Genomic DNA, 24,816 nt, shown 5'->3' on the forward strand with positions numbered 1-24,816 from the left:
TGTATGTGCTGTGTGTATGTATTTGTGTCTGTGTGTGATGTGTGTCTATGTACGTGCTGTGTGTGTGTGCGTATGCATATTTGCGTCTGTGTGTGATGTGTGTGCAAAGCACTCTGGTTCCAGAGCCAGACAAAGTCTCCTGCTGGGTCCGCAGCCCGCTAGCTTTCGTGGCTCGGGCAGTTCGTCGCTGAGCCTCTTTCTCCGCGTGCGAAGTGAGATAGTAACGGAAGCTGCACGGGTTTGTGAGAATCACAGAAATCATCCGTGAGTTCCTGTTACGCTGCCCGGGGCTCAGTGTGCTCTTCCTTGGCTGTCGCTGGGCTGAGCTGGGCTCCTCTTGTGGGCCAGGGCGGGCCTGGGCCGGGGCTGTGAGCTGGGTTTCCCCGACCTGTCGCCGCAGGTGAGCAGGGACGCCGCTTTTCCTCTGTGAGCTTCTGCGCCCTCCTCTGTATCCAGGGTTTTTTCTAGAGCTGAGAGGCAATGTGTGGGGCTGCTCTAGGACAGGGAGCCTAACAAGAGGCAGTCACCTTTTCCTTGCTGAGGGGAGCAGCGTGTCCTGGGAGCATTCTCAGCCTCTGTTGGGGTAGCAGTTTCCGCCCAGACTGTCGGTCCGGCTGAGCTGGGTCGCTGCTTCAAAATCCAGCTGTTGCAGTTTCTGAGGGACCTGGAAGATTCTGACTATAACCTATGGATTTCCTGAGGCTTCAGAACCGTGTGTGTGTGTGTGTGTGTGTGTGTGTGTGTGTGTGTGTGTGCGCGCGCGCGCCTGAGATTCAGTGGGACAGATTGAACACCCAGTCTGCTTCCTCTTGAAGCAGACTCTTAAAACCTCACTGAAGTGACAGTAAAGGGATAGCATGCTCTGAACCCCGGGAGCAGGCGAGGGAGACACTGCACGTTAGTGGTTGGGCAGAGCACACAGGGCTGAGGTTGGCTGACTCAGCAGGCGGGAAACCTAAATGCCTGCGCCAGAGAGGGCGGCGGGGCAGGAACTGATTCCAGCGACAGCTCCAGGAATCGGGCGAGGTGGCAGCCGTGATGGTGGGGATCGAAAGCAGGCTGTCACAGAGACAGGTTTCTTCTTTGGGGCCATGATCAAGGAGGCGTGGGTGTGGGGAATGCTGTGCACAGCTGAAGGCCGCACACTCGGAAGGTGGGCGTCCCTGCCCCGTCTCCTTGGCTCCCAGGAAGCCCGCGCCCTGGCTCCTGCCCCCAGGCTGGAGGTTGGAGACAACCTCTCTGGAGAAATTGACCTCGAAGAAGAGACCTGTAACTATTTATGGAATGTCCCATTAAGTGAAGGGTCCTCACCTTTGAAAGCCCCAAGGCTGGACTACTCCAGCCCCCCAGGGCTGCTCCCAGCTCTCCTCACCTGTGAGTGAACTCAAGGCCACCGGGTAGCGGGTCTCCGGCAGGATGGGTGGAGACCTGCGAAACCAAAGCAAACGCAGAGAAAGGAACTCTGGGAAGTCACAGACAATGCAGGGAGCAAGGAAACCCCAGATCACACCACTTCCTCTCAGAATGTCCCCAAGAGTCAAGTCACGTGTGGCCTCCACTAAAGAAAGCAGCAGTAGAGAAAGGAGTCAGGAGAGATCGTGGAAAGCTCTTGGGGATGAAAGAGGTGGCAGTTGAAACCGAAAACACTCAGCTGTAAGGTCTGGGCAGTCGAGCTGGGGAAATATCCCAGGAGGTGGGATAAAAACTTTTTCAAAGTGATGACACATGGGAGCAAAAAGAGAAGGAAAACAGATTAATCTTAGCGTTCCAGGAAGAGAACAGAGGATGGAAGAGAGAGAAGTATTGAAACCTGAATTTTCAGAAGCGAGACGAGAGCTAAATAGAAGCTACCCCCGAAAGCGTCTGGCACTGAGCGAGTAAAGGACCGCACAAAGCACAGTGTTTGAACTTCCACCACAGAGGGGCAGGCGAGGTCTCAGAGCTCCCAGAGAGAGACAGGCCATGTTTAAGGGACTGGGGACTTGAGAATCTGGGGAAGCGCCAGCGGCGAGGAGGCAGGAGGCACTTTCCCATTCTGAGGGAGGGCGCCCTCCAGCCTGGGTTCTATACTCAGCCAAATGGCTTGTCCCACGGGGGTGGAGATGGACCTTGTGTCCTGCTGGTCTCACACGCCCAGGAAGCAGCTGGCGGCACCAGCAGTGTGGGGGATGCGGGTGAAGGACCTAGTGCGTCCCAGCTGGGGCAGGTCCCGGGAAGGCCCCATGCAGGTGCAGCGCTGGCCGGGGCAGCTCACCCAGCGGGGGAGGGTGAGCAGAGGGGCAGGGACGTGTCCCCAAGCAGTGAACACCCGCCTGTCCCTGGCCATGGCGAGAGGGTTTGTTACAGAGTTGCAGAAGGATTATTAACAGCTACATAGAAGACGAAGTAGGCAAACAAAGGCAGTCATCTCTAGGAAAAACAAAATACTGTACCAGAAAGGCAGTGTGATCACTGCATGGTGCGCCTTGCATGAAACACCGAATTAAACACGGAATTAGATTCAGAATCGTGCTGCGGCTGTATCGGGAGGAGGGCAGCTCGTGTGTGCAGGAACTTGGCTCGGTCCTCATGTTCCTTAGTCGAAAGTCAGCAGCCCATCTAAAATGAACAGGTCATGAAGCAGTGATGTCAGCGCATTATTTGAAAATTTGAGGGTAAAAAGAGTCAACCAAGGGTTTGCTTCTGGAGAGTGGGACTGGGGAGGAGAGAACTGAGTGACTCTTTGAGCAGGCACCTGTGTGACTTTGGTGAATGACAGGAATGAAAATCCAAGGGTTTCAGCCCCAGGATCCGGCTGGTTCCGGCCCCGTTCTGATTGTTCTTCCCGGAGTTCTGGTGGGAATTTCGATGGGCTCCATGCCTGGCACTGAGACAGGCCGTGCCCAGGCTCCTGGGACGTTCCACCCAGAGCACCAGTGGCTTCCCTTGGTGTCGGAGTGTGCTGCCTGCCACCGGGGGGAGTAGTGGCCTCTTTGCCACTCAGGAGTGATTTCAGCATACGGGAATTATCGCATCCGACCTCCTTGAACTCCAGCAGGGCTGCGCGTTCTTGTGTCACTGGCCAGCGAGGTGGCCCATGCTGGCTCCGCTTTGAACGTCTGGCCCTTCTCCCCCTCAGGCTGGATCTGGGCGTCAGGCTGGCTTCCAGCTGTAGAGCCGCTTCTCTCCCATGCTCCCCTCCTCCGCAGCGGCGAAGTGCTCTCACCTGCTCCTGTCCAGGGGTCCTGGCCTGGTGGCAGCCACGGTGCCCCCATCTGTCCTGCAGCAGCATGACGGCCTCACCAGGACTCCTTCGCCCTTCGCTCCTGCCCAGCTCCTCCTGGGCATGCCGGGAGGTGGGACTCCACTCCAGGTGTGGCTCCCCCACCAGCTCTGGGCCGTCAACCCTGCGCTTTGTTTCCTTGTCAGTAACAGGACATGCTTATAAGCCCCTCAGAGGGGCCCCCGCGATGCCTTGTGCGTGAGCTGCCCCAGGGTGTTAGCCTGGGTAACGCTCTGCCTGTCACCCTGTGCGTGGCTTTAGCAGAAGGTGTCAGAAGGGCTCCCGTCCCGTGCTGTGGATGAGGGTCACCCAGTTTGCCGTGAGACTGTGGTATGTCCCTACGGGTGAGCAGTCCCAGCTGGTGGGGCCCCGTCATGGTTTCAGGGCTCAGAGTCGACCCTTGTTCTGTTGAGCCTCTGGCCCTGAGCAGCTGCTACGAGGCCCTCCCGCTCCTCATGTCCTTTGATGCCCGCTGCCCTGTGAAGAGGGAAGGGGCATTGCCTCTGTCTTCTGGAAGGGGAGTCAGTCTTTCTCTGGACTCCTGGGGCCAGCTGTGTGGGGCTGTCTCCCGCCAGCAAGCAGGCCATCAGTCTGCAGCGGACACCAGCTGGGCGTCCTCCAGTCCAATCCAGTTCTGACGCTGTCTACCTGGAGGTCGCGTCAGACCCCACAGGCGGCGGGCTCAGTCCCCAAGACTGCCCCTGCCACCGGACACCAGTCAAAAGTCCAGGCCTCCCGAATTCTGACCAACTGGCTTCAAGTTGGGGTTCCCACGACTCCCTCTTTGAGTTTGATCCGTTTGCTAGAACTCAGGGAAATAGCTTGTGTTCACTGGTGGGTGCAGGTGACAAGCTGTGCAGGGCGAAGTGTGGGGAAGGGACGCGGAGCTCCCGTGCCCTCCCTGGGGGCACCACCCTCCAGGAACCCCCACGTGTTCAGCTCCCCGGAAGCTCTCTGAGCCCTGTCCTCTTGGGCCCTTTCTGGAGACTTCCTTGGGTAGGCATGACCGAAGCAGGGACGACCGTGTAGAAACGAGATTGGACAGAAAGGGTCTGATCTAACACTAACAGACTGAGGGGGACACCCGGCCAGGCCTCCCTGGGCAGCATTCCTTCCTCCGGGGCGTGGGGCAGCGCCCCTTCTGAAATGGGGTCTTTTACCTACAGCCAGACAAAATGGGTCAGAGAATTTCTTTATGGCCAGCTCCAAGCCAAAGGCGGGGCAAGATCAGAGTCCACATTCAGTTTCTATGGCCTGCCCTGGGCAGAAAAAGGAGCAGGTGAAAGGAGGGCAGGAGAGAGATGCTGTTGCCTGAGGCTGCTTCTGAGACCTAAAGTGTCCCAACATTATAACAAGAGGCTGTAACAAGGGCCAGGGGAGTCGTGAGCCAGGAACCGCGGACAAAAACCAGTGTATATGTCACGATGTCCAGCATAACTTCCGTGGACTTCCCACCAGGCCAAGTTAATGATTCTGTACCCCGGAATCTCCTTTGTGTCTTCTCTGGGTCAGTAACCTTCCTAGATGACCACTCTTCTCACCTCCGTCTCCGTAGCTTGGTTTTGCCTGTTCCGGAACCGCGTGGGAATGGAAACGTAGGGAATCGCAGGACAGAGAGCCCCTGGCGTCGGCTCGCTTTGCTCAACGCTGTTTGCGGGATTCAGCGTGCGCCGTGGCAGTGGTTCGCTCTTTTTGCTGTGTGGTATCCCCTTGTGTGATTACCAGGTGTGTTCATTCTGTTGTTGATGGACAGGTGTTTCCAAGTTTTGGCTGTTTCATAAGTGATGTGGCCCCGACTATTCTAGACCATGTCTAGGTAGACAAGCACTGGTTTCCCTTGGGTGTATACTAGGGGGAGATTTCTTGGATCACGGGCCATACTTACGTTCAGCTCTAGCAGACCCTGGGCAGACATAGCTCCATTGCGAATAATTAATTGGCCAGTGAGAGAGTCATTCCCCTGACCCCGACCACTCCTGTGTAACTGGAAAGTTCAGCTTCTGGAGGCCTCAGGGCTAGAGTCATGGTGTAGCAGGCCTGGGGTCCTGGTCACTCCAGATGCCCTCAAGAGAAGAGCTGACCTGTGCGTGGGCCCCGGCGGGGGTACAGGCTGAGACCCTGGCCTGGTCCACTGCTCTTGCCCCTGATGTGGGCCGCAGCCGGGGCCCTTCAGCCCCTTTCTGGGTGGTGGGTGTTGAACTGAGGGCAGGGCTGGGCCCCGGGGCATCCTCTGAGCACCCCTCCCCATGGTGTCCCCCCAGGCACGAGCCTCCTGCAGGAGGTGGTCTACTTGGTGAGCCAGGGTGCCGACCCTGACGAGATTGGCCTGATGAACATCGACGAGCAGCTCCCGGTTCTGGAGTATCCGCAGCCGGGCCTGGACATCATCAAGGTACTCTCTGGGCCCGCGGCACCTGCCCTCACCCCTCGGGCGTTTCTGCAGTCACACCTTGACGTATGACAGCTGCTCCTGAGGGGATTTGGGGCTCTGCGGGTGGGGGGAGAGCACATAGCCGGGAGAAAGTGACAGGCCTGAGCTGTGGCCAGCAGCCCTGGGATCTGGCCAGGGTGTGGTGACACATCAGTGTGGGGGAGTCGGCCAGTGGAAAGGAAGTAGGTGCCTGGGGGGGCACGGGTGAGGGACCACCAGTGGGCAGAGGCTCTGGGTCTCCCCTCGCTTACCCTGGGCTCCCCCATCTGCGGGGGCAGCTGGGCAGGATGCCTTTGCGTCAGATACTTGGTGTTTTAAGAATGAAATATCACCCGAGTCTCACCCACCCTGCCCCTGCAGCTTGGCTGCGTGCTTGCTCCACCCGCGCCGACCCCGTAGTTGAGGCCTCACTCCCCGCGCGGACCACACCGCAGCCTCCGCTCTCCCGCCAGCCGAGCACTCGGAGCACAGCTCTGAGTGTGTCCCCACCCCGAGTGCTACGGCAGAGGCTCCTGTGTGGCTCTCCACAAGTCCAGGGTCCGTGTGAGCCGGCCCCCGCCTGTACCCACCCTCTGGTGTCCGTGAAGCTGCCTGGCGCCCCCCGCCCACGAGAAATCCCTGGGGAGTTGCTCAGTACGACTGTGCCGAGGGCCCACCGTGTGCCAGGCGCTGAGAGAGAGAGGAGCAGAGGGACCCTTGGCCCGAGGGTCCTGGCTTGTCCTGGAGCAGCGGGAAGGCCTCGGGGTTGCGGTGCAGCGGGGGTGCTGTGGGCGCCGGGGCCGGCTCTGAGCAGAAAGTGTGGAGCCGACCGCGGTTTTCAGGGTCACCCTGGCTGCTGACCGGGGGGTGCGAGGGGCAGGTGGAAGCAGCGATAGCGTGAGGCTGGACTGCTGTGCTGATCCAGCAGTGTCTGCCGTGCCGCTGCCTCTGCGGCCCCTCCTGGCTGGTCTTAGAGCCCCTCCTAGGTGGAGCGCCTCTTGGTCAGTGACTTCCCGGTCCTCTGAGCAGACCCCTGGGGCTGCAACTGGTGGACTCCTTAGGCTGAGGACAGGGACCCTCGTCTGTATCCCCAGGGTCCAGCCCAGAAGGTGATCCTGTCTCAGACATTCATCTTAGGTGATGTGCTGGGTCCCGCCTGGGTCCGAGACCCTCTGTCTGAGAGCGGGCCGTGGAATGACAGCCTTTCCTTCTTTGCCTCCTACCCCACCTCCTTCCGACCCTGCCCCTGTCCCCTCTGGCCCCTCCCCTCCCTCGGACCCCGTCTCCCTCCCCATGCAGGAACTGACATCCCCCCGCCTCATCAAGAGCCACCTGCCCTACCGCTTCCTGCCCTCTGACCTCCACAATGGGGACTCCAAGGTAAGCAGCCACCTCTCCTCCTCCCTCCCATGAAGCACCTCCAGTGCAGGTGTGCGACTCTCACCTGGCCTAGGGGGCTCTCTTCCCAGGGAACTCACACACGCGAAGCTCCTTTCAGAGGCTGTCTTGCGTCAAGTGTTTCCAGCATTTTACTCAAGTTTTCCACGTTGGTTTTCCCTCACAGTTGAGCGCAACCGAGGCCAGCCCAAACCTAGTGGTGCCTGCTGGGGGTCGGGGGGGGCTCCCTGCTGCTTTCTGTACCTGACTGTCCTGGCTTTCTCAGCTCCAAGTTCATGAGGCCTGTGGTTCTCATCCCCTGGGTCATGACTTTCTGTCTTCTCCTGATTTTAAAGTAGTACTAGAAGACAAAAGCATAACAGACTCAGGTAGGCATCCTGGCAGACACTGTGGTATGAGCGAGAGCACATCTCTGCTGGGAGAGTAACAGCGTGAAAGCACGCGGCAGCCATGCACGTGGGTCTGAACTTGATGTTGGATAATGCACGAAAAGCACGTTGTAGTTGGTTGAACTTGCACAGGGCAGCAGCCCCCTGCCCGAGAGGGAAGGCGAGGTTGACTCACCCGTTCCTGTGTTCACAGGTCATCTACATGGCTCGAAACCCCAAGGATCTGGTGGTGTCCTATTACCAGTTCCACCGCTCCCTGCGGACCATGAGCTACCGAGGCACTTTCCAAGAATTCTGCCGGAGGTTTATGAACGATAAGTGTGAGTGTTGCAGCCTGGGCGGTTGTTACAATGGCAACGGTCAGCTGTGAAGGGCCCTGCAGGTGCCGGGTGCTTCCCCTACATGGCCTCCAGTTCCAACAGTGACTGCACAAGTTAGACCCATGTTCAACTTTGCAGTTGGAGACACTGAGGGCCCGAGCACCATGAACTTGTCCGCAAACAGAGCTGTGTATGGCAGAGTGGATCCATCTAACTCCAGAGCCCTTCTTACGCAGCATGGCTGGGGTGTCTGAGATGTTCCCCAGTGAAAACATCCCTCCTTCCTGCCTGGGTTTTGAACACGGAGAGAATGAAAACAGTAAAAGCGGAGGCCCAGATGTCACTGCTGGAGTAGAGGCTGTAGCCAGGTGTGACAGCCTGACCTGAGCCTTTGGCTGAACTTAAGGGACAGGCAGGTGGCTGGGGCAGGGCACACTTCGGGGGCAGTGCCCTGTCCAGAAAGTGTATTCCCCCAGGGGGAGGGGCAGCTGAGCCAGGAGTGCTGGATGCTTCTCTGGCTCCCCAGGGAGGGGTGAGCTTGGTCCCACCCTGCACTGCTCTCAGAAGGAGGGACCTTAGGACGGGGGGAGCCAGCCCCTCTCCCTCCCAGCCCTTGCTCTCCCCGCTGCTGGGCTGCCTGAGCCCCTGGGGAGCGATGGCAGCGGCTACTGAGTCCAGTGCTGTTCCCGCCTTCCCAAGGGCTTCCCACTGCCAGCCACAGACTTGGACGTCCTGGGAGGGGACGTGGGCAGCGTCAGGTTTGCAGCCAGAAGGGCTTTGAACTGGGCCACATCTGTACTTCAGTTAAATCTGTACAGAGACTGTTACTCACCCAGATCTGAAAATACACTTTCTATTTTATTTTCCAACTAAAGTAATGTTCAGCCACATTGTTCAGTGTGGTTGATCGGGTTCTGCAGGGAGATTATGTGACAATATTAGGATGAAACATATAACGGAAATCCAGGAATATAATGCCCCCAAATTTAAGTGGAACTTAGAGCAGTTGAACTGGAGCCTCCTCTGTAGTCCTAGCTGAAGACAAGATCCTCGTTAGTGCGCTGTAGCACATGCAGATGTAGTTGCTTGCAATTTAAAAATCCACAAAGGCCTGAAAGTCCGGGAGTGGTTCTCTATTCCCCTCCGTTAACTCTCTGCTCTGACGACGCCTGCTTAAGCAGTAGCCTGCCTGCAGGGGGCAGGAGGCCACCCACAGGCCCTCTGTCCAGCCTCCTTCCCCTGCAGCCAGATGCCATCTGGAACATCCCCTTGTGGTCTGCCAGGCATTTGGTTCAACCCGCTCACGTGGTTACAAAGCCATTTTTTTTCTTTGAGACAGAGTCTCACTCTGTCACCCTGGGTAGAATGCAGTGGCATCATCATAGCTCACTGCAGCCTCCAACTCATGAGCTCAAGAGATCCTCCCACCTTGGCCTCCCAGAGTGCTAGGATTATAGGTGTGAGCCACCGCGCCCGGCCCCAAAGCCATTTTCTTAAGGCCCAGCATGTACTGGCATCTCTACAGAAGCTTGGGGACAAGCCACCATAAATAGCATGAGGCTGTCAAATTCAGTCCACCGTATGGAGTAGAGCTCATGCTGCTTTCTCAGGCCAGGGCAGTTAAAACTTGCCCTGCTCTATAGGCCACTGAAGGTGCTCAAGGTCACAGACCCTGCCCTCCGCCAAGTGCAAGGCTGCACACACTTGCCTTGGTCCTGCCAGACGCCCATTGACGTGTCCACTCAGCTTCCCCACGTTCTACGCATCTCCAGTCCCTTGGTGACCCCAGCCAGTGCACAAATCCTGGGACTGCAGGAGGCTTTTCTTCTCTGCCCGAGGGTCTAAAGAAGCTGGAAACTGATACGCATAAGATGCACCGCCAGGACCCCATTCCTATGGATTGAGGTTGGAGGTCCTAGCATAGTGTGGCCAGAAGTACCTGCACAGAGGGACGTTGTGACCCAAGCGCTCCAATGAGGGGGATAGCCACAGGCCCCCCGGCAGGTGACAAGGGCAGTATGGAGGGTGCTGTATAAACAGACTCCCTGTGATAGGCACAGTGTGGAGGACGCCCCGTGACGGGCCCCCCCGCGACACCTGCAGTGTGGAGGACGCCCCGTGACGGGCCCCCCGCGACACCTGCAGTGTGGAGGATGCCCGCCCCCCGCGACACCTGCAGTGTGGAGGACGCCCCGTGACGGGCCCCCCGCGACACCTGCAGTGTGGAGGACGCCCCGTGACGGGCCCCCGTGACACCTGCAGTGTGGAGGACGCCCCATGATGGGCCCCCGCGACACGTGCAGTGCGGAGGACGCCTCGTGACGGGCCCCCGTGACACCTGCGGTGTGGAGGACGCCCTGTGAGGGGCCCCCGCGACACGTGCAGTGTGGAGGACGCCCCGTGACAGGCCCCCATGATATGTGCCACGTGGAGGACATGGGCTGTCGGCAGGGTCCTTTCTGGTACGGACAGTGATGTTCTGTTCTTTCCAAGCATTCCAGTTGCATCATTCGACTTACTTCTTCAGCGCAGAGAGAGGCAGGGTGGGGACAGGCTGGAAGGACCTGGCATCCCCCGTGCCCCCAGGCGAGAGGCATTCCAGAGGCAGACTCGACTCTCACCCACCTGTGCCACGTTCCCGTCCGCTCTGCCGCACCGGGACTCGGTGCACTTGCCCTCCCTGTCAGCACGAGATCTTCTTCCAAAGTCCTGACTCAGTTTCCCTGTGTACCCTGTGTCCCTTGGGTGGGCAGTGGGCTCTGTTTGGGACGTCTTCATCCATCGTCCCCTGGAAGGAGGAGGGATTTTTCTTTCCCTTCCATTTCCATAGGGCTATTCGACTCTTCCTTCTGCCAGGCGACCTGGCCTTCCCTGTCCAGGCTCCCATGATTACTGACCTAGTGGTCACTTGGACGTGTCTCTTCCCTTCTCCAACACTTCGCTTTTCCCTCTGTAAAGGGAGAAGGCTGGCTTAGATGCGTGTTTACAGGTTGGCCCTGTGTGTCTGCACATCTTCTCCCCGGTGTCCAGGAAGGAGCAGAGGGCCTGTGGGGCGCGGGGTGGCTCCTGGCAGTGGAGCACCTGTAGGAGGCCTGGTGGTCAGGGCCCAGCTGGGGGAACCTCAGAGGACCCCATACCGGCCATCACCTCTTACCCAGCCAAGCCCACCTCCCGCTGCTCAGTGGGGTCAGGGTCCCACCACTGCATGGTTGTCCTTCCCTGAGGCCTGCCCCTCTGTGTCATACCGGGTCGCCTTGGAAGAAACTGTCGCAGTGATGGGCACGTCCTTGTGAACACAGGGTGAGAATCGATAGTCTTTACAAGGAGCACTGCAGAGCGGGCTGGATACGTGGGTGAGTTTGTCACTCACCGGCCTGTGTGCCCCCACCCCAGGCCAGGGCCCGCGGCAGCGCTGGAAAGGCGGGCTGCGGTGTGGGTGCGGGAGCTCTGACCTCCCGGGTGTCGGGCCGGGGCTCCCTACCTCTGTTGACGCTCAGGGTATCGTTGAGAATTCCTGGATTTACTGAGGATGTTGCCTGTGGCCCCCTTGCCTGGCAGGAACCCATGTATGGGTCTGTCTTCCAGCCTCCCACACCCACCCGACCCCCACCAGCAGCTCTTTGTCCCAGTTCCTCTGGGCTTTGTCCTCTTCCTGGTGATAAAGTAATGGGTCCTGCTGAGATCTGCTGTGGATACCGCCTTCCCAGAGGCCTTCGCCCCAACGGTCAGGTCTTCCAGGTGTCCCCAGAAGGTGTGGAGGGGCAGAGGGCGCAGGCTGTCGGCAGGAGAGGCTTGCTCAGAACGTGAGGGGCTTAGGGTACTCTGCCAGGTTTGTCTGTGGGCATCACGGTGTCCTTGTCATGGCTGTCCGGCAGCAGGAGGAGAGCCCCATGGGAGGCAAGGGCGGCCCCTGTGTGCGTGTCTCTCCTCCCCAGCTGTGTGGCTCACCACGTCTCCTGTCTCCACAGTGGGCTATGGCTCCTGGTTTGAGCACGTGCAGGAATTCTGGGAGCACCGCATGGACTCGAATGTGCTTTTCCTCAAGTACGAAGACATGCACCGGGTGAGTGCCCTGGGAGGTGGCGTGTCACGGGGGTGCAGTGGCCTTGGCCTGGCAGCTCCTGATGCAGGAGCCCTTCACGGAGGGCGTGCTGAGGCTGCCCAGAGCCTGCTCACCCCACGGAGACCGCAGTGGGCATCAGCCCCTCCCAGGTCTCCCAGGGCAGTGGTTGGTCCTCCAGCCCATATCTGGCCCCTGCCCTCCCCTGTTCCCAAGGGCAGTCTCTGGGTTGGGTCACTTGATGTAGTGCTGCAGAAGGCCCCGTCATGCGTTTCCTGCCTTAACAGTAGAAGTAGAGCAGCCGCCAGACTCACCTGCAGCCGCCAACACCCTCTCCATCGGTGACCAGTTGGGGGGCAAAGCACTGGGATGGCAGAGTCCGAATTTCTTGTCTCTCAGCCCATTTGCCTTAGAAGCGCAGCTCTTACGCTGCTGACCCGGCCTGCGGGTTTGCCTGCGCACTGCCTTGCCTCTGCGTGCCCCGGATGGGGGGACGGAGATGTGGGGCAGGCCCGCCTGGCCTGCGTACCCAGCGCTTGTCCGGAGGGGAGGCTGATGTGTCACCTCCACCATCCTGAGCACTTCTAAGGGGACGATGCTCTCACCACGTGCCACGTGCTGTAGGAAGTACTTTGATACACGTTAGACATGGAGTTCTCAGAACGCCACATCTGCCGGGCGGGGTCTGCACCAGCGAGAAAGAAACACTATTTCCCTTTTCTTAACAGATGAGAAGCAGACCTTGCCCTGACCCCTCTGCCCCGGCGGTGTCTTTCTGGCCTGGGCTGTACTCACAGCAGCCCTGAAGGCCCGTCTGCCCTTGTCTGCCTCCTCCTCATGCCGCCCTCCCCAGGTCGCTGTGTCAGGGTCCCTGTGACCTCACGCTGCCGAAGCCAGCGATGGGTGCTGGGGTCTTCTCCCACCTGGCCTCCTAGCAGCATTCGATGCAGCCTGGAACACCACGGCTGCGCTGACCGCCAGGCCAGCTGTGCGCCTGCCACACACGCATCTCCAGGGACGGCTGGTGGACGCAGAGCTAACCGCCCACGCCAGGCTCTGCAGCGCGCCCCGCAGGTCCTCTGCTGTTCGCCCACCTGGCTCACGGCGGCTAGTTCCACCTGCCGCGTTGCTCAGGCACAACATCTTGTCGTCTCTCGTTCACACCCTGCATCTCTCTTCCAGGTCCTTTTGACCTGGAAGGTTCTACCTTCAAATCGTATCCCTCGCCTGACCACTTCTCCCCGTCCCGCCCGTGCCCCGGCCCGAGTCAGGGTCGTCTCCAGCCTGAGTTATTGCAGTGTACTCCTCAGTGGCCCCCTGCTTCGTCCCTAGCCTCCTGCTAAAACTTGAGTTAACTCATGTCCCTCCTCGGTGCCCGTGTCACTCTGGCTAACGTCAGACCTGACAACGGCCCGTGGGTTCCCGTGTGTCTCACTGGCACTGACTTCCTTGCTGTTCCTTGAACCTGCCCGGAAGCTTCCATCACATTTGCTCTGCCCCATCTGGCACGTTCGTCCCTCAGACGGCCACGTAGGCCACTCCCTCACTTCTTTCGGGTCCTGTTCCTGTGCCGCCTTACCCGTGAGACCTTCCCTGACCTCCACGTAAAGTTGCCCCCCCCCCCCGCCCCCAGCTCTTCCCTTTCCTGCTTCGTTTCCCCAGCAGTTGTATCTCTAACGTGTGCTGCTGTTGTGTCTTCATTTTTTCCTGCCTCCCCTCCCGGAATCCACTCTCTTGGGTGGGGTTTTTGTCTGTGTGGCTCATGCACTTACATAAGCGTCTGACACGTAGTAGGCTCCCAGTAGATATTTGTTGAATGAATGAATGGCCCTTCAAGGTAGAAACTTTTACTTCTCTTACTGACTTGGACCTTACTCTAACTTTTTGCCACGAGAAACCTGAGGTACCCGGAGTGGAGGAGCCGGTGCAGGGCCTCGCAGCCAGTGCGGCTGGAGCAGGGTCTGCCTGGCATCTGCCCTGGCCTGTGCCCCAGCCACTGCCTCTGGGGGCTCCCCCAGGGAGGGCCGCTGCCACCCGGGCTGCTGGGAGGAGTTGGGTGTGCTCTTCGGTGTGAGGAGCACAGTGCCAGGCAGACTGAGGGGACCTGCCTTCCTGACCCCCACTCTGGCCAGAGCAGAGGTGTGTGTTGCAGTCGTGTTCGGAGGAGTTTAGGTGGTTAGTGATGGCAGGGACTGGGACAGGACAAGGGGAAGGGACTTGGCTAGAGGTGACATTAGGATGGTAGGCAGGGTCTGGCGTAGAATTTGGATTTGATCCTAGAGATGCAGTAGGAAACATGGAAGGAGGAACAGGCTCTGTCTGGATGTTGAGATTGAGGGCCCTGTGGGACACTCAGCGGGGACACCCATGGGCGGATGGCCGGATGACTCCTTGAGCTCAGGGAGGGGTCTGAGTGGGGGCTCAGAGGTACCTGGTGATGAGGGTGTGATGCCTGTCACGCCGGAGCCCCCAGGAGCCCTGCCCCCCAGCACCCATGCCCCACACGCCCCCTCCGACAGCGACTGGGCTGGGCTGTGAGAATGTGGGGCCAGTGGGACAGCGGCAAGCATGCTGCAGGCAGAAGCTGGGTCGGCGCGTGTGTCCCAGGGCTTGTCCTCACAGAATGCCACTGCCACCCTGTAGGACACCCAGGCTGTTCTGCTGGGGAAGCTGTGGGGAGGACAGGGGCCCCACCGACAGCCCTAGCTAACTTCCAGACACATGGGCGAGGTCATCTTGGACCTTCTGGGCCCAGGGGGTCCTGCCAGATGACTGCAGCCCCATGAGGGACCCCAGCGAGACCAGCAGAGGAACCTCCCAGCTGAGCCCAGTCCACATTGCAGAACTGTGAGCAGAGGGTGGTTTAGCCCCTGAGTTTGGCGTGGTTTGTTAGGCAGCAACATGTAAGTGATCCAGGAGTGTAGGGAGCGGTGCAAGAGGCCACGCCCTGATCCTTCGGTCCCAGTCTCCACTGGAGGAACAAGAGCCTGAGGCAGGACAGAGACCGAGACAGGACAGTCAGTGGGCTGGAAGGAGAGTTGGAGGGAGCAGCCCGGTGAAGCCGAGGGTGGGGCGGAGGCACTAGTGCTGTGTGCTGCCCAGGAAGGCAGGTGTGGAGAGGGCGCCTGGGACTGCCTTATCTGGGGGTCTTTGGGGCACTGTGCCAGTGCTGGTCGACAGGGCATTGAGGAGAGGCCAGTGTTGTCCAAGTCGCCACAAGGTAGCTTGTAGCTTGAGGAGCCCGGGTTCAACGCAGAATTTCTTTCCTTTGTACCCCATGAAAGAGCCTTGAGCGTTTGCCAGGTGTTGGGAGAAGGCTGGAGGCGAGGAAGGGGTTGAAGTAACACATTTGGATGAGGTCCTGGTCCAGGAAGAGGCAGGAAGGCTTGGGGGCTGGAGCACGGGCAGAGGGATGTCCAGTGGTCAGGGCAGGACAGGCAAGAGACACTTTTTGCCTGGACTTTGGGAGTGAGGAGGGAGGAGGCAGGGAAGAGTATGGACTGAGCTCCCACTCCCATCTGGGCCTCCCACCTGCTGTCTACCTCGCGTCCACACGACTTGAGTCAGAGCCTCATTTGGGGCCCTGCTCCAGCACCGAGGACGGTGTGGTGGAAAGGAGGGCGTGGCCCAAGCCTAGTCGGAACCCTGGCCCTGCTGCTGGCCTCTGCGAAGCCGGTGGCCCTGGCCTCCGTGCTGCTGGGGATCGACCTGGGTTCTGGACTTGGCTGCTCAGGCCAGAGTCTGACCGCTCCAAGCCCCCGTAAACTTGGGCGATAACAGCACTCCCTCCCTGTGTTGCTGGTGGGACTGTGTGGGGCATCGTCCACGCGCAGGCCTGGCCCAGGGCCCACCTGACAGTCAGCAAACACAAGAAGGGTCTGTCGCTCTCCGTGCTCGTTTGTGAAGGTATAACTCACCTACAGTAAAGTAGACACCTGTTCACCTGTGACATCAGTGCAGCTGCCGCCCAGATCCAGAGCATCCTGGCTGCTCCTGGCTGACACCCCTGCTCCCTGGAGGTCACGGCCGCTGTGATCCTCCCTTTGTGGCGTGGCGTCGCCTGCTGTGAGCCTCCCACCAAGCGTGCCAGTCTGGCGTGTGCTCTGTGTCTGGGCTCCTGCTCAGCATCACCCCCGTGAGGCTCGTCCACCTGTGTGTAGCGGAGGTTCGTGCTTCCTTTTTTGGTGGTACTTCCTTGCGCTGTGAATACAGCGTGCCCATCGGGTCATTGACCTCCGGAGGCAGCTGTGAGCGAAGCTGCTGCAGACGTTCCCGTGTCCTGGTGTGCACCGCAGTCGCTTATGAGGCCTGTGCCCAGGGCTGGGATTTCTGGGGCACTGGGCGTGCGTCTGTCCGCTGGTCCTTACGCGTCTATGACATGGCAGCGAGACATGCACGGCCCAGGCGGGTGAGGGCTCCGACCTGAGAAGGTGACAGGACAAGCCCCCAGCCTGGCCAGCTGCACACACTTGCGGGGGCAGGGGCCTGGTCAGCAGGTTCTTCCTGAAGCTTCAGTCTATTCAGTGATGAGGGACTGAAAATGTCATTTTAGTATTAAACCATGGACTCTACAGTCAGCACCCGCACCTTTGTCCCAACCCCCTAAAGGTAAGTGCGTTCTTCCCTGCCTTCCTGGGCACCTCAGTGAGCGTGGTCAGAGCCCGTCAGAGGCCGGACTGGTGGCCCTGCCTATGCAGCTGCCAGGGCCCGCTGGGGCTCGGTGTGCTACCCCGGATGGTCTGACTAAGTGGCGTTCCTAATACAGTTCTAATACTAAGGCTTGGGTTATTTTTTTTCAGAAACCTCAGTAATGGCCCAGGGGCTGTTTAATGGAGATTAAGTGACTATAATTACATTTTTAGAAATTCATATTGTTTACATCTTACTCCAGAAAATTAGCCCTGAGTGACACCGTCAGTCTCCAGGACTGTGGAATGGATCCAGCATGTTCTCTTCTCGGTGTTTATTGATAATACTCGGTTCTTGGGCTCGGGTTGGCCTTGTGTGTCCACCGGCTTCCCACACCCCTACCTGCCTTCTCACTGTCTCAGCCTCCTGCCTGCCTCTGGCCAGGCTGCTGTGCCAGGTGCCGCAGAGTGTCCCACTTCATCCTGCAGTCACCCTGCGGGGAGGTCTCCCTGTCACCAGGGAGGTGCCCCTGATGACTGGGTGGCCAGCTGGGACCTGACCTAGACACACCAGCTCTGTTCTGTGGCGTGTGGCCTCTTGCTAGAGCCCCGCGAAGGTGGGTTCCACCGACCCTGGTTAACAGGTGGAGAAAGCGAAGCTCAGGGAGATGAAGCGAGTCGTGCGAAGCTAGCCGAGTTGGGACGCGGCCTGATTCCGAGCTTGGTCTCATGACCCTGAGCTGTCCTGGAACGTGAGCTGTTTGCAGACTGCAGAAACGCCCCTTGCTCCAGGTGGATGTTAGACCAGCGAACGGCTGTCCTGACGGAGATGGGAACGCTGGCCCACTCTGGCAGTCTGGGTTTAGGGTAATTGCGTCCTTCCTGTGGCTCGAGGGCCAGCTTTCTTTCATCTTTCTGTTGCTCTTTTTCTCTTAAATAGAGTGCTCAGTGGCAGGGCTGGTGGAAGCGAGCTTTTTATGCCTTTGCGGATTCTCTGATACCTTTTGCGTGACTGAGCCACCCGCATCAAGCCCTGCACACAGGGCTGCCTTGGAGGCCGCCATGAGAGTTGGCGCCAGCGCCGTGGGGATCAGGGAGGAGCTGACTCTTAAACCAGCCTTTGCGGAACGGAGTCAGTAATGTTCGTCCCACGGAATCTTGCCTCGGATCAAGCGGGCATCCTGAAGGAGCCAGGGACCTGAGGGGCCTCCCTAATCTCCAGGGCGGCAGGAAGTGGGAGAGAGAGCCAGCGAGGTCTTGCTCTTTGCATGGTTCTGAAGTACGTTTTTATGTTGTGCTGCTGTTTAAAACTTAACACAGCTCTGTTAAGACCTTGTGTCTGCTTCCCAATTCCCCGAGGGCTAGGTTTGAAATCCAGATCTGCCTCTAGAGAGCTGAGTGCCCTTGGGAAATTTCTTGACCTCTCAGTTTTATTTCCAGACAAGGCTGGTGTGGGCCTTGCTTAGAGCAGTAAGGAAGGCAGGCAGCAGGTAAAAGTCCCTGGCATGTGCCCAGCCTGGAGTCATGTCTAGTATGAGGCGCCACCTCTGATGGGCTGCTCTGCTGTCTGCCCTTGTCTTCCAGGACCTGGTGACGATGGTGGAGCAGCTGGCCAGATTCCTAGGTGTGTCCTGTGACAAGGCCCAGCTGGAGTCCCTGATCGAGCACTGCCACCAGCTGGTGGACCAGTGCTGCAACGCGGAGGCCCTGCCTGTGGGCCGAGGTACGTGCCCTTCCCCGCCTCCTGCCCAGGCACCCCCTGCTCAGGGCCTGGGGCTGAGTTCTCCCCGCTTTCTGGACCGTTTCCTCCCCTTTCTCAGCAGTGCTTAGCTGGGTGAGACAGTACTCAGAAAGCTGGTGCCCGCGATGGCCTGGTGCTCAGGAAGTGAAGTTTGCATGTCACCAAGCAGTGTTTTAATTCAAAGGGGCGGCTGCTGGGCATGTTTTAGGCTTGTGAGCAGGATGTTTTTAAGCAGGGCCTTCCCAGATGGCCTGAAATCAAAGGCCCCCCAGAGCAGACGCAGGGGATGGGTTTGGTGCTGTGAAATTTCAGAGTGCGAGGACTTCTTAGCCTTTAACTGGCTCGTGGGAGAGCTAAACGAAGTGGACAGAAGACGGCTCCCATGCGGGGAGATGCCATTTTCCTTTCTTACCTAGTAGACGCTGACTGGGCATCTTCTGGGTGCAGCGGCGCAGACTAGGGCAGCCCCGCCTCGGGGCAGGCCAGTGTGAGTGGACAGGACAGGCTGGGCCAGCGGCACGGAGGGATGCTGGTGTTTGCTCTTGGTGGCAAGTGACAGTTGGTAGGTGTGAAGCAGTGGGAGATGGGGAATATTCCAGGCGGGAGTCTTCCCTGGGTCCACTGCGGCTGCTCTCCCTGTCCTTAAGGGCACAGTGGCACTTGACACTGCTTGATGGTGGAGAGCTCAGGCTTTAAATCCCCAATCCCAGGGTGGTGGCCGTAGCCCTAGAGGGCCCCTCTTGGTAAGTATGACTTGCACCAACACTTGGTAGATTGGGAACTTACTTGGGTGACAAGAGTGTTGGAGAGGAGGGCTCAGAAATGCCGATGGATCTTCTGCGGCATGTGGAAGATGTCGTGGGAAACGCCTGGAGTGGATGAAAGAAGACCTGGGCTCTAACCTCAGGCCTGGAGCCTCTCTGAGTGGGGCCAGTCAGGGCTAGCAGCTGTTCTGAAGGTCGAGTGCACAGTGTCTTCTGCACAGAGGCAGAGCAGTTGACACTTTCAGGAAGAAGTTAACTGAACCAAAATATCTTGTGGTTTATTTCCTGGCTGTATCTTCACAAATATTTATTATTTAAAATTTATTTGCTGTTTTTTAGTTTTGCTTTGCTGTGCTTTGTTATCCTTGGATGTGGCCTTCCCCAAAATACCCCTTTTGGTTCATTTGTGTGGTGAAGAAGTGTCGAGAACATGCTGCGCGCCCATATGCTCCTTCCCGTGTGTTTGCTTTGTCATTGTTTACCTTGGTTTTGCTTTATTTCAGTTCTTTGATTTGTTTTCTTTTAGCACATTGCCTCTTTGCTCAGAAGATCTCCTTGAGTTGGTGAGAATGCAGGGGCGCGAGTAGCCAGCTGCATTGCTTAGATTTGATTCATGTCACAGCATAAATTGTCTTGATTCCAAAACCTAAACCAGGTGGGTGACTCCTTTGATGAGCTCTCAGCTGAGAAAAATAATCATGGAAAAATCAGTTTGGTTGGTCTAGAAGCTTCTAATTTTGTCCCTTAGGTATCAATTTTTCTTGTTTTTTTTCCTCTCCATCACCGATAGATAATTTTTCATTACCAAAGAGAAAACCGTGTCGTGTTGGGTATTTTAGCTGAGCATTTGCAGGGTTGCAATTTCATACTTGAGGTCCCGGCAGGACAAGGGCGAGTGTCATAACAGAGCTAATGAAGGCTGTTTGCTGGAGACCATCAGTCAGAGCTCTAGTCTCAGAGATGCTGACAGCAGAAAGAGTCCTAAACGAGTGGTCATTTAACCCATGAAGCCAGGGCTTGGGTCTCCCATAAGTGGGGTGTTCGGAACCCCCACTCCGGACACCTTCAGGGTCAACACTGCCGTCGGACCAGACCAGCCTAAGGTTTTGTAGGTAACAAGGAAAACGGTATCAGCAGCTTCCCTTGCCATTTTAGCGCTCGCTCGTGTTTCCTGAGCCTTTACAAACCAGTGCGGTAGCCCGGCGCCTGCACGTTAGTCTGCAGCTCAGCACTCCGCGCAGCAGCCAGGAAAACGTCCGGTTTTCTGACCAGGCCTGCGGCAGAGCCGCCGGCTGCGTCGTTGAGTCGGGGAACTCCTGCTGCAGCGCACGTTTGCATCTGGTGTCTGACGCCAGCCCGCGCTGCAGCTGTCACTCACTCTAGTTCCCTCCCCGAGGTGTGCAAGGGCAGGCTTCTTGAAATCTTCCCCTTGACCCAGGCGAGAGGGCTTCCTACTTGCCACCACATTTTCTGCCCTTTGGATGATTTTTGTTCCTTCTCAAATTCTCCAGAAACAAATGACGCCTTGGTGGAGCTGGTGAGCCGTGAGTGAGTGATGGTGTCGTGGGGACCAGCGCTCCACAGGGTGCCTGGGCAGTGCCTTCACTCGACAGACACTGCTCCTTCTCGGGCATGTTAATTAAACACCCACTGTGTGCCAGGCGCCGTTCTGGGTGCTGGGGATTCCACAGTGAACGAGAGGTAGAGTCTCCCTGGCGGGCCTCAGGTGTGGGTTCGTGTGTGCGGGCTCACCGGATGCGTAGGTGGCACCAGGAGGTGGCTGTGGCCCACTGCACTGCCAGACTCAGGGAAGTTGGTCCCAGCTCATGTTCTGCCACATCTAGTAGCGTCAAAAACGTTATGGGACCCACCTGGTCTGTAGCTCAGATGGCCCTTCCTGCCCCCATAGGCCAAGTTCAAAGGAGTCCAGGAATAGATCTGGAACCTTCCAGATCCATTTCCAAGGCTTGCTTTGGTTCTGTATCCGGCCCGACCCCAAGTGACTACAGCCAATTCTGTTCTTGCTTGTGTTTCAGGAAGAGTTGGGCTGTGGAAGGACATCTTCACCGTCTCTATGAATGAGAAGTTTGACTTAGTGTATAAACAGAAGATGGGAAAGTGTGACCTCACGTTTGACTTTTATTTGTAATAACAGAAACAGCAAACCTGCATGCTCACAATACCCAGGCATTCTACTAGCCCGAGTCCTGTATGCGTTCATTTATTACTTGCTGGACAAACTCTGGGAGCAGCGTGTGAAACAGTGGGGGGAGGACGCGGCAGAGAAATTGGAGGAAGTGCGATTATTTCCGGTCCAGAGCAGCTGTCTGCCTTTACAGTTCGAAGTCTCTACATGTCTGATTACACATTATACAAATTGCAGTTCTGACGGCCTGTAGTATAAGTATAAAGTCTGTAACATATGCAACTAGAATGTCTACCTTTTTCAACCCCATATTATTTATTGTATTTTATAGAGCTTTTCACTGGAAATCTAAATAAATGTCAGTAAACCAAATAAAAGTTCATTTCCAAGGGGAATTAAGAGCGAGCCACACCCAAATGGTAGAAAGATCTCAGGGTTAACTCTTTATTTTTGTAGTTTATTATCCAAGGCGCAGCCATTCCGTTCTCACTTGGTTCTGAGGCAACGGTGAGAACAAGCGTGAGCTGGGGTGTGGGGGGTGGACACTGGACCCTTGTTTGTTCTGATGGAGTTCAGCTCTTTGGAACCTTCCAGAAATAAAGCAGAAACGTCACTAGGTCATTTTCAGAAAGGATGCCCCTCTGCACGACACTTCCCTCGGGCAGCTGCATAGGCCCAGTGCAGAGGCGCCAGGACGTTCGAGGAGGGAATGTGCTGGGGAGCCAGCAGGTGGGCGTCTGGTGCAGTCAGTGGTGTTTGAATGCAGCGAGTGAGAGGCAGCCACGGAAAGGCCGAAACTCACTCGGAATTTGAGTTTAATTCCACGGTCTTACTTTTGTTTTCTGAAGCAGTATCCTACTTATGCTGGCAAGCAGATGCCTGATAGCAAATTTCTAAAAATCTCAAGTCTTTGTCATTCAGTTTGTCGCATCTGCACCTGAGGCTGCCAGCTGGGGGAGAGCCAGTCTGCGGGTTCAACGCCCGTTTCCGTCCCGCCTTTGTCTCTGTCCATTCCATCCGTCCGTGTACCTGAGGGAGAAAAAATGGTCATCGGTACTGCCTCGCCGCCTGCTTAATTTCATGGCTGGAGAGTGACGGAGAGATGGCCAGATGAGATGTGGGGCCGCAGCCGCGCGGGGCCCAGGGTGTCTCTGTTACCTGTGTGGCTGGGAAGTGCCCGTGTGGCGGGCAGAAGGGTCGCTGCTGAGGAAGGAGGCTCTGCTCCGTGGGGCTGTCTTCGAAGGGGGTGCAGACGGAAGCTTGTGTTTGCGTCTGCAGAGGGGAGGAGCTCGGGCGGGCAGGTGGCACATGGCATCGCGTGCCGGGCTTGGCAGCACCTTTCCCGTGTATCTGTGAGGGAGGCTGCTCTCTGTGAAATTTCATTTCTATTTTTCTATTTTTAGTACTGTATGGATGTTGCTGAGCACTACACATGATACTTCTGTGCTTGCTTGATCTTCAATAAAGACACGTTCCCTGCAGTGTGTCGAGTGTGTGTGTTGGCGGGTGGAGAAGGGGCCTCTGCAGGGTCGCCTCAGCACTTTGGGACAACATATGTGAGCCCTGATGACACCCCGTTCCCCGAGCGTGACTGCACAGGGAAACAGGCCCCTGTCGGGTTTTGATGAGCAGAATTGCAGTTTCACTCAAATTCAGACTTTCCCCGGTTGAATTCCTCCCCTCCCTGCGATTTCCCCCGCTCACCCAGGAAAGCCTGGGGCGGTTTTGCTGCACCTGTGGGTCCAGGAGCCTCCGCCTTCGCTGCCACCCCTTTGGGGTCCCGTGTTCAGCGTGGCACGCTGTGGCATGGGGGAGACTAGCCGGCCGGTTGCGCTTCCCTGCCGGGAATCCCAGACCTGTCTTCCCAATTCCTTGAGGAAGGAAAGTCCAGCCGTTACTGAAGCTCAGGCCTTCTGGAAAACCATGTTTACTTTAAAGTGAACTCCTTCCTCTAGGCCTCAGGGGAAGTCCTAGAATTTATTTTGGCATCTGGTGTTAACACAGACCCCGGATTAGTTAATCAAGTGTCCAGTCTGCTGCGTCCCGGGGTTCTGCCCTCCAGTTGCTTATAAACCCACGGTCAGTGCGTCAGAGGCCGTGCGTGTGGTCAGGTGCTGATTTATTAAGTGTCCACTCTGCCCGTTTGGCTGTTTCACCTCATTTTATGGAGTCCAGCACTCAATGGGTCCTTGCCCCCCACTGCGCGCCGGCCACTGTTCTAGGCGCTGAGGCTGCCGCAGAGTGTGCGCGTTCCAGTGGGGAGACAAAACCGCCAGAGCCCGAGGTAAGTTCAGGCTCCAGAGTTCGTGGGGGACGCAGGGGCCCCTGAGGGGACGGTGCCTGGGCGGTGCAGACCCGGGTGTGGAGCTGCCGGGGGGGTGGGGGGGAGTGTGCTGGCAGCCCCTGAACTCACAAACGGTAGCATTCAGCTGCAGCCCCTCCCCGGACTGGGCGCTTCTCCGCTCTCCTCCTCGACACTGAGTCGTTTGGAACTCACGTATGTTCCCTTCGTGCGCTCGGTTATTCATCTGACGGGCCAGCGCAGAGATTCCACAGCTCTGACCTGGAGCAGGTAAGTACCTTAATTCTTCTGATCCGTAATTTACACAGTGGCGATCATCTTTGTCCTGCTTACTTCATAGGATGGTTATAACGACAACAAAAGAGAAAAGCCACTTTGAAATCATAAATTAACAAAATTCTTCCCAAGTCTGTCCCAGCACCGCCTACTCTGCCGCTAGCCAGTGCCCCCTAGTGGCCAAGTTATGCTGCCAGCAGATGGTGGAGGGGCGTGGGTGCCGCTGGGTGGTCGTCCTCGATGTCCCCAGTGATGCAGAAGGATGCAGCCAGGTACAGGTGCCACCATGCGCAGGCCCCGTCCTGGGAGATCCCAGGTGGCAGTCAGTCCGTGCCTGCCTTTCTAGGCTGGGGGCGGTGCTGTGTGGAGGGTAAGGAGGGAGTCCTCAGGTGCACGCACCGCCAGTGTCCTTGCCCGTCCTGCATCGTCTTCCACCCTTCATGGTAGGATGTGGATTTTAACAGTGGGATGGCACCGGGGTCAGGTGATCAGCCTTACCCAGCCGAGGAACCACCTCAGACACCCGTCCCTGACAAGCGCACCGGCTCCCAGGACATCCCCCTCGGCTCTGAGCCGCGGCCACTTCTGTGGCCTGCCCAGCCAGGACGGGGCGATCACCTCCCTCACCTGCGATGCCAGCCCGGCCCCCTCTGCCAGTGAGCACATTCCCCACTTGCCCCCCAGTGTTCCCTGGGGACCCCTGCTTTCCTCCCAGCGCCTGCCTCACCGTCCGGCAGTTGTTGCCCTCCGCAGACCGCATCGCCCTGAGAGCAGGGGCTGCACCGTCAGGCTTTTCCTGCTGCTCCTTGTTGGCCCGCGAAGGCTGTGTCCTCCCAGACAAGACCCAGGCTGGCCTCCTGTCTCCTCCCCTGAGCCCCCATTTCTGCCATCACCTCCTTTCCAAACGGATGTTTCTTTATCATCAACAGCTCGAGCCCTGGTTACATTCTTCCCTCGTCCGGAACACCCTTTCTGATAAGCCACTGCTTTCCACGTCCAGGAGTAACTATGTTTCTGGTGCCCTCCCTTCCCCTGCCCTTCTGCCTCTGTCCCCAAGTGCAGGAACTTACTGCCCACAGAGCTACCAAGCGCCTTCCTTGGGCACCCCCGTCTCTCCCTC

General features: G+C 57.8%; 1 protein-coding gene across 2 annotated transcripts in view; it reads left to right on the plus strand.

Moving 5' to 3' along the window:
- Positions 1 to 21,677, plus strand: part of SULT4A1 (sulfotransferase family 4A, member 1) — a 33,243-nt gene extending 11,566 nt beyond the window's left edge. Inside the window, exons 2-7 of one of the 2 annotated variants that reach the window (XM_012664236.1) lie at positions 5,524 to 5,654; positions 6,972 to 7,052; positions 7,653 to 7,779; positions 11,748 to 11,842; positions 18,052 to 18,190; positions 21,009 to 21,677. In XM_012664236.1, coding sequence (XP_012519690.1) covers positions 5,524 to 5,654; positions 6,972 to 7,052; positions 7,653 to 7,779; positions 11,748 to 11,842; positions 18,052 to 18,190; positions 21,009 to 21,121 — 686 coding nt within the window. In that variant the 3' untranslated portion in view covers positions 21,122 to 21,677. Of the gene's footprint in view, positions 1 to 5,523; positions 5,655 to 6,971; positions 7,053 to 7,652; positions 7,780 to 11,747; positions 11,843 to 18,051; positions 18,191 to 19,498; positions 19,540 to 21,008 lie in introns of those variants that run through there. The other variant, XM_012664237.1, reaches the window with a different exon arrangement.
- Positions 21,678 to 24,816: the final 3,139 nt, after the last annotated feature.

The sequence above is a fragment of the Propithecus coquereli genome, unplaced genomic scaffold, assembly GCF_000956105.1.
Source record: "Propithecus coquereli isolate 6110/MARCELLA unplaced genomic scaffold, Pcoq_1.0 Scaffold876, whole genome shotgun sequence".
Taxonomy (NCBI): domain Eukaryota; kingdom Metazoa; phylum Chordata; class Mammalia; order Primates; family Indriidae; genus Propithecus; species Propithecus coquereli.